Genomic DNA, 9,073 nt, shown 5'->3' on the forward strand with positions numbered 1-9,073 from the left:
TTCAGCAGTTTCCCCCCCCCCCCCCCACCCCCCCATTTCCGAATAGGCTTTTTTCACACATTTACTAACAGACCTGCTGCATCTGTCAATAACGTCCCTAAACTCAACTGCAGAACTTAATTTATGAGTCTGAGTCTATGAATTTATATATATATATATATATATATATATACACACACACAAACACACAACAGCAGCCTGATCTTTCATGCTTCTCATTAATGAAGGGCTTCTTCCTTGCTTTATGGGTCTTCAGTCCTGCTGCTAGGAGCCTGATATGAACTGTCCTAGCAGTGCACTTCACACCTGCACTTAGTTTGCCATTCCTTCTGAAGGTCACTTGAGGTCATCCTCTGATTCATGAGGCACTGCCGGATAAGCTAACGGTCACCTCTGCCATTAGAAAGTTCCTCCCTCCCTCTACCTGGCTGGTTTGTGGTGGTTCCCAATGTCTCCAGCTTCACCTTATTCTTCTGTACTGCTGTCTTAGGAACTTTGAGCCTGGAAGCAGCCTGCTGTGCAGTGTAGCCTTCTGCCAGCAGGACCAGGATTAAACCAGGATTTACAAATGCAGATAAAAAAAAAAATTATATCGAGTGGTCTCTTCATTTTTATGCAGGTGGAGTTTTTCATTTCTTGAAGGCTGGTGCGTCTACAGAAATGGGAAGGATTTTACTGATGATCTGCCATACTTATAGCCAAAGGTGGAACTCAAGAATCTTTGCTACTAGCCAAAAACTCGTTCAGTAAAAACTGCAGTCCGACATGCGACTTACTTTTTACTCACTAGGGAACTATCATTCTGGGTTTTTTTCTACTTCCCCTTTGACTGAATTAGCTGCCCATAGACCCCATGTGTTCCTTCGCCTCTATAAACGTTTCCATGGCGTCCAAGGCCTGTGACACATTCCTGGCTCCTTTTGCATCATCTTTCCCCCTTTGTGTAACTGTATGATGTCAGATACACAGTCTCAGGCATTCTCCTTTCGGAGTGCGGAATTCTGGGTGCAAGCTCCCCGCAGTCGTCTTCGACACGGACTTGGCGGCCCGTAATGGGTGATGGAGTGAAAGGTGGTGACACCACTGGCCAGCACGGCACCCGGAACGACCCGGAAAGGTGATTACATTCGCCGTGTTAATCGTCTTACAAAACAAGTGAAATGAATGACCGTAAATTCATGCTATAATAACCATCTAATTCAATATCAGTATATAATTAAAGCATTGTAGCATGACATACCTTTTCAAGGTTTTCATTTAGATGACCATTAATTTTCATCGAGTCTGGCTAGGATAACATGACTGGGGCCTTTTTCTGATTAAATGGATTTGCTTATGCCAAACTGCAGATATGTAGCCACCTTTCTTACCTATTTTCAACACCAGTGTTTCCCAGCCCGGTCCTCGGGGACCCGCAGACAGTCCACATTTTTGCTCCCTATGAGAAGCTGGGAAGGAGCAAAAACATGGACTGGCTGCAGCTCCCTGCAGACTGGACTGGGAATTTCTGGTAAAGAAGGGCCACTCAAGATCTTATCTGGATAGCGAAGCAAGCTGTTGGCTATATGAAAATAAAACTGAATTAAGTTTTACTTTAGAGATCTATTTCTGTAGGTTTCAATGATGGTTTGGGACTCCTGAGTTTTGCATGTGTGGTTTAGAAACCGGTGACTTAAACCCTTCATCAGCCAGCAGGTGGCGCCGCAATGGAAGCCAGCTGGCTCTCACTGCAATGATTGGCTGCTTTAGGTTTTACATGATGTCAGCTGGGTGGACAAGTAGAGAGTTGGGGGTGTGGAGAATCTAAGAAATTGACACCCATCCCCCCCCCCCCCCCCCGTACCCTCCCAAGCCCGAGGCCACCGCATCGTTAAACCTGACACATGTGCCACAAAGTCATGGTGAAAATGACTGCAAGCATCGCCAAAATGCTTAGGACACAAAATACTTAAGGCTTACTGTGTAATACTACTTAAATACTCAAACAAAATAAAGCCAGTATTATGGGACTTTACTTTAGATGTAATAAATCTGGACAGTCTTGGAAAAGTCTTGATACTGAAGTTTTCCTACAAAACCATAATCCAATTGTGTCATAACTTAATCTCCTTTTTATTTTGATATTACTATATCTGCCCTTGAAAAATCATCTGTATCAAAATATAACCGGAAAACAGCAATATGACAGGAGAATCAGTTTCATCCAACAAACCGCATAATACAGAAAAGGTTAAGGCACAAAGGAAGGTCGCAATTAAATAAGAATAGTTTTTAAAATAAGGTAATAGGAACAGCCAAAATATGATACATCTTCACAAAAGAACATGGGGAAATGAGTCGATGGACCCTTTTCAACAGGACCGGCACTCAGTCTGGGAATCTATGCGTCCCACAGTCGTGACTGGTTCATTTCGGATACTCCTGCCTGGAGGCTATCCGGAGCCCTGAAGGCGAGAGAGCTTCCCGGGACGTGGTGCTCGCAGGTTCACTCGCTGGGCTCGCCCACATCCCCTTTGCTTTTTGGCTCCTGCCACCAATCCGCAACGAAGGACTCTTCGTAATCCCCCAGACCCTCGAATTCTGCATCGGGGGGGTCTGTGACCTTTGAGGTTGGTTCCTCTGGGCTCACCACATCCTACAGGAGGGGATGACACACGTGGGTCGGGGGACGGACTGAAGGGACAGAATCTCACAGTGTTTTCTCATTGGTTGACACTTTGCTGCAGCGTGGTCTCATTGGCCGACGGCTCGCTGCTACATGCCACGCTGAAACGGGAGGTCAGACCCCCCCTTCTTCCTATACCTGCCGTCCTCAGCTTCACCCCTCTTACCCATCTGGGTACAGTAGCTGTATTGTCACCTGTCCTTACAGTGACATAGGTGACTATGAGCCGCTAGCTGCTTGGTTTGATGGCTCTTGACAACCAATGTACTGAAAGGACTGGTGACTAACACTGCTACTTAACTCACAGACCAGTATGAAGCCCCCACCAACCCCATTATAAGTTTGCTTACCTCATCGTCAGGCTGAAGGAATTTCTCAGCAAACTCCAACATGTCCTTCATCAGGGTGGTCTGGTTGAAGTACCTCACTGCCTCCTGCCAAAGGAAACGTGTTGAAGAGTCACTGTACCTAGTCAAGCATTTATTCATTGCCCCTTACGTGCTATTTATGGAGGAAGTGAGCCCTTGCTTTCCGATTGGTTAGTTCTCTGGTATGTTTATTCACACTTGCTTTCTGATTGGTCAGCTCTCTGGCGTGTTTAGTCACACTTGCTTTCCGATTGGTCAGTTCTCTGGTATGTTTAGGCACACTTGCTTTCCGATTGGTTGGTTCTCTGGCATGTTTAGTCACACTGAGGCTTTTGGGTGCTTTAACGGAGCTTTGAATTTTGCACCAGAGCCGCTGTTTAAATTACAAGCCTGGCAACTGAGAAGCTGTTTTGTGCTTTTTAACAGTCAATGTGGTGTGAAAATGTCCAGCTGCTGAAAGTGTCCAGCCCTCTGAATGGTTCAGGTGTCACGGTGATGCTTAAAATGCAGTGCGGTGCACGCGAGACAGCCCTGGTCCTGAAGGGAAAACGCCCAGGGTCTAAAGGCTGAATTCGTACTGGCCGACTCTCCCGCTAGTCGTTCTCCAAGCCAAATCAGACTGATGCGCCGTACCAGGAGCTGCCACTCGGGGGCAACACTCACCGGCCGAGGTTTGAAGTGAATCTCATCCAGGCCCCATTGCTCACGGTAGAAGTGGTAGTACACCATGTTCTGTTTCATGGTTTCATCACCCGGGTCAAAAAGCGTGTAGCTGGCAGCACACGGGGCGGCGTTGCGTACGTCGTTCACTGGAAGGAAAACAAGATGGCTGACACACCACGGCATACGAAGCACAGAGACATTAACTGTTTCTCAGTATGCATACTTGACCATACTTGCATTCTCATGACCCCGTTTTACGCCATCTTCCATTTCGGAAAACCAGTTCCCAATACTCAAGAACAGAAGGACAGAGGACGGTAAAAATTCCCAGATGTCATTCTTGTCCCACCCTCCGCCATCTTGACAGTCCCTTGTGGGATAGCGTAGCGTCCATCGGCTGCACACTTCACAGTTTCGTAGATTGCACTATGTCATCCAGGTACCACACGCCTACAGTCCATACTGAAGATTCAGACATACTTCTCTCATCACATAGTGCGTAGCAAACTACGCAATTTCGGATACAGCCATTCTCCGTAATATTCTACTTTATTCGAAATGAAACTTCATTTGCCATTTGGGCAAGCACAAGTGCAGGTACATCGGAATGTTTTTTTTAGTGTTTTGTGTCTCCCGTCTTCTTTAAGACTGGTGAGAGCAAAGCACAAGATCAGCCACTTAAGAGGTGCCCATTGAGCATTTCTGTTTGGGGGGCGTGGTGGCTAAAGACCTTGCTGAAGGTGTGCTGGGGTGCTAAATTGAATATTTACACCCCTCAGGACATGGATTTCAGTTGACAAGTAACAGGGTAACTGGTTTGACGCTCACACTTTCATACAAGAAATCTTACGGCAAATCTGTATTACCGAAGTTGGCAACACTGCAGTAAGACTCCCGCTGCTTTTAACATAATAACAGCAATTACAAGTCAATGACCAGAAATTTTAAAATGTTACTCCCGGCCCGAACTTTTATTTCCTAAGCAATTAATATCTCCATCATCTCCCCCCCCCCCGCCTCCCCAGGATGGATGCTGTCAGTGATGTCAAGATTTCTGATAGGGACCGTCGACTGCCTATGGAGATTAAACAACTTTGCAAGGTTGAAGATGGACTCCACTGCAAAGGTGGACGTTACACTCTCCTTACGTTTGTAGTAGGCAAACTGCAGGTAGTGGTACATGGTGGCGGCAAACTTCTCCACGAAAAATCCCCCCACGTTGGGCGTCAGGTTGGCCTCGCATTTCGCCTTGCACCTCAAGACGTCCGTGTAGAGAGCTGGGGCAGGGGGCAGTGGGTCATACATAGTTAAAGACACTTCTTACAGCATATAGGATTGTTTCCGCACCGTGAAACCTGGATGCAGCTGTAGAGCAACATATTAACGAATATCTACATTTGACGAAGCAACTCAGCATATATAGGCCGCATCGTTTAGTTAGTGTCAAGATGATACTGATGGTTTGTGTACAGCAGCTGTGCTATGCGCGTCCATCTTTGGTACACTGGAGGGTGGGGGGGCTATGGTCACTCACCTGCCAGCGAAGGGAAGAAGTCCTTCAACTGGGTGACCTCGTAAGCGCCCTCGCAGCCCGCCAGGCAGAGGCCAAAAGCCGCGAAGTACTCGCTAGCCGCCTGTTCCATGTGCCTGGCGCTGCTGCTGAAGTCGCCCGCATTGAAGAGCTTGACGGCTTTGAGGAACAGACCCTACGGGGAGGAGCGACGGACGCAGGGTTCAGACACGGGGGGGGGGGGGGGGGGGGCGCAATCGTAGCCGTCGGGCATCACGGGTACGACACTACTGTGCACCTCATCTGCCAAGCTCCTTACTTCTTAATTACAGAACTTATTTATAATTAAGGGCAGCATGGTAGCTCAGCGGGTAACACTGCTACCGCACACCTCCAGGGGCTGGAGGGGGCCGACTGCCGTCTCCCCCCCATGTCACAGAGTTTTTCCCGCAATCCAAATACTTGCAGTTAGGCTAATTGGTGCCTCTAAATTACCCCCAGTGCCCTCCCCTGTGACCCAGGCAGGATAAACCGTTTAGACATGGATAGATATACACACAAAGTATATTTATAAAGAATTATGTATTTATATCTAGTCTGTTCCGAATGAGTCATTTCATCCCCATGTTAATCCCCCGAGATCCAATTTTTAATTTTTAACTCCCTTAATTTAAGTGTTGGCATTATAAAAAAAAAAAATACCCCCCCCCCTCCCCGCCACTGAAAGCTGCTAAGTATGGAGCAGCCCTGCCCCCCCTCACCTCGTACGGCCGCTCTTCATGGTCGATGAGGTACTCTTCCACATCGAACAGGGTCCTGTAGTAGTTCATATTCTTGGTGATTTGCGGGTCGCCCGGGTTCTTCTGCAGGAAGGTGTGGGCTGCAGACACGGCCTTCTCCAGGTTGTCGATCTAATGGCGATGAGGATGGTCGTTACGCGTCACTTTCACGCGGTGTGATGGTGTGGGAAGAGAGCCTGCTCTTTGATGTCAGCATTTTTAGTAAGAAAGGATACATTTAAAACTGATTTTACTAATTGCATTAGTACTGTACAAAGTCAGAGGTGCGCTAGATTCCCCCCCCTCCCTCAGGCTTCCAGTGGGGTGACCTGAGGTCAACCCACCCCCACCCCCCCCTCCCTGTAGCCTGCCTAGCTCACAAACTATAAAATCAGGGCACCCACTCCGACAAAGTTAACTGACCCACACGGTGACATGGCATCACTGAGGTGTTGTGCAAGCGAGCGAGAGAGAACCCATCGTGCGAATGTGACAACCGAATTGTTTATTTTATTTTTTATGCGTGTCGCTCGTACCTAAATCCACCAGTGGATGTTAGGAAGAAACCCATAAGTGTTTTTAAGTGTGTTATCTTCAATCACTGCAGGCATGCAGTGGAAAAAAAATACCACAACAGTTACTAAACCAAAACCTTTTAAATGTATTTATCCATTTCCAAATCTACTTTGTTGCATCTGCTAGGGCTTGTAAACACTATGACCACAGTTGAATTGATATACCGTAATCATGATGTCATAAGGATCCCACTGCCAGTTGTAGCTATTGGTTTTGATATGGATACAAATTTAAGCGATACGCTCAAAGAGCAGCAGATTCTGCATGCAGTGCGGTTACTGCAGAAAGACAAACTCTCACACTGTACAGACTTGTATATTTTTCCCTTCCAGTGCTGCTCTTTGGATGAGCCATGGGAGATACGCTACATTAACAGTGCTGATATAATCTTTCACCAAACCCATGCTATCTTAAACCTTCGTAATCTGCCAGCGGTTACTGTCAGTGACCAGTATCTACTAAACCGGCCAATGACTCTGGGCTCCTTTACAAATAAGTGTGACGTAATGGGGGTGATGCCCAAAGGACTCCCACCGTGCCATTTGCTCAAAGAAGTTAATACATATTCCCCACGAGATCACATATTATGTGGCTCTTAATTAAGTACTATTTAAAAACACGATGACAGGATAAGATGAGGTGGAGAGCATGTAAGACATGTATAAGCAAAATGTATAATAATATTATAGACAAAGGTAAATTCGGAAGAAGAAAAAACGCGATAGACTGGATAAAGCAACCAACGCCTATTGGTTGACAAAGAACTTTTTTTTTTGTACAAAATAATGATTTGTAGGCATACTTGTGTAAAGTGTGTAGTGCCTTATGCACTCTTTTATATTGCCTGGATGCAAGAGTGGAATTTATTATTTATTTATTTAAAAAAGGAAAGTGGATTCACAAATGAGTCTGGCGGATCTTTCAGACAAACTGTTTCTTGTTACAAGGTTCCGCAAATCGCAGGGAAAATGTCTTATATCCAATGTATAAGATAAGTAATCTAAATAGAGAAGCCTGACAAAGGCGGCAGAATTCATTATTACTCCGCAATAATTAAAATCCGGATTCGAATTCGAATTCACACGGAAACCTCGCTCGAATAAGCGTCCTAAGTTTGACATCACTGAGTGGATATTAAGGGGCGTCTTCCTTTTCAGCGACTGGTGTCTAAAACTGTAAATCAAAGTCTGCATTTCGGAAGATAATGCAGCTTTTGTTGGAGTTGGGGGGCAAGCGCTGTAAATTCCTGCAGTCTGGGGTACGTGGCACATGTAGCGCCCCAGCACGACCGCCGGCGAGTCGCGAGAAAAACTCCATAGCGACTTTTTCGGTATAAGGCGACTGCATTAGTCGCAAACAAAATTAAATGCATGGAAGTTCCGAAGATATATTAAGCGTTTGTTTGTTGCTTGATAAGAAGTTCATTACATCGAGTTACGGAACACTGGAATCATGTACCCTCCGGTAGCTTAAGCGATTTTACAGACAAAAGTAGTTAAGATATAGTTTATGCAAATATTGTAATCTAAATGCAAATTCTGACATTCCTGACATCTGCAAGTAATGTGGTGAGAAAGAATGTTCGCAAAAGGATGGTGTTACAAAAATACACGCAAAAAAAATCACTATGCGTTACACTTAAATGTTACTGTCGTTTCACTAACAGCAGCTAGTTTTCCTGGTGACTAATAGTAAAACTGTCCGCGATCTCACCTGGAACTGGGCATACTGTATGTAACGATACGGTATCCTCTTTTCGAAAGCATCCAGGACGTCTCTCCTGGGGTAGGACACGGTGAACACCGGGAAATTCGCCTTGCACTTCTTGAGGCAGGACGCCCGCAGTAGGACGTGCCGGACCAGCTGCAGGGTGCTGTCCGTGAAAAGTGCATCGTGCTCCCGGCTGACGCTGCTGCAGTTTTGGCTGCAGAAAGCGTCGCAGTCCTTCAGCAGGCGGTGCAGACGCAAACTCAGCCCCAGGAACTTCAGGCTCTCCCTCCAGTTCTGTGCCGCATACTGGTCCAATGCATAGGCGTATGCGGTTTCTAGTGGCATGATATCATTTTGCGGAAAGCTCTTAAAGCTGTACTTCTCATACTGCGCCTCCCCAGGCCTTAATAAAACCATCCACAAAGAAAGGAGCAGCGGGATGAGTTTTGCGCACCCAGCGTCCGGAGCCATGATGTAGGGCTATTCATCTGTTGCTCTCAGCTCGCCCCTGAAGTGCGAACATGCCTGCCTGCCTGCACGTATATTAGGTCGGGCGGAGGTAAGGAAATATTCAAAGGAGGAGAGGCAAACTCCAGGTCCTGGAGAAGTACTTCCAGAAGTCAATCCAATAGTGCTCCAAGTCTTTAAATCCCAGGGTCATAACGCCCAGAATGTTCCTCAGCCCGAGCACACATGCGCTGCGATACCTTTTAAAAATACCATATATCACATTATTATTTAGTTATTTAGTCTACGCCTACTATAAACTAATTATCAATTAATTATCTGGCTGAGGAAATGT

General features: G+C 46.3%; 1 protein-coding gene across 1 annotated transcript; it reads right to left on the bottom strand.

Moving 5' to 3' along the window:
• Positions 1-2,096: 2,096 nt before the first annotated feature.
• On the bottom strand, positions 2,097-8,979 carry LOC125751760 (endoplasmic reticulum protein SC65-like). The gene is made up of 7 exons (XM_049031008.1): positions 8,275-8,979; positions 5,968-6,117; positions 5,231-5,402; positions 4,845-4,973; positions 3,697-3,842; positions 3,016-3,099; positions 2,097-2,635 (listed from the first exon to the last, which is right to left on the bottom strand). The coding sequence occupies exons 1-7, from the start codon at positions 8,740-8,742 to the stop codon at positions 2,486-2,488; spliced, it is 1,299 nt and encodes a 432-aa protein (XP_048886965.1). The 5' UTR covers positions 8,743-8,979; the 3' UTR covers positions 2,097-2,485.
• Between the last annotated feature and the right edge of the window lie 94 nt (positions 8,980-9,073).

This window comes from Brienomyrus brachyistius, chromosome 1, assembly GCF_023856365.1.
Source record: "Brienomyrus brachyistius isolate T26 chromosome 1, BBRACH_0.4, whole genome shotgun sequence".
NCBI lineage: Eukaryota > Metazoa > Chordata > Actinopteri > Osteoglossiformes > Mormyridae > Brienomyrus > Brienomyrus brachyistius.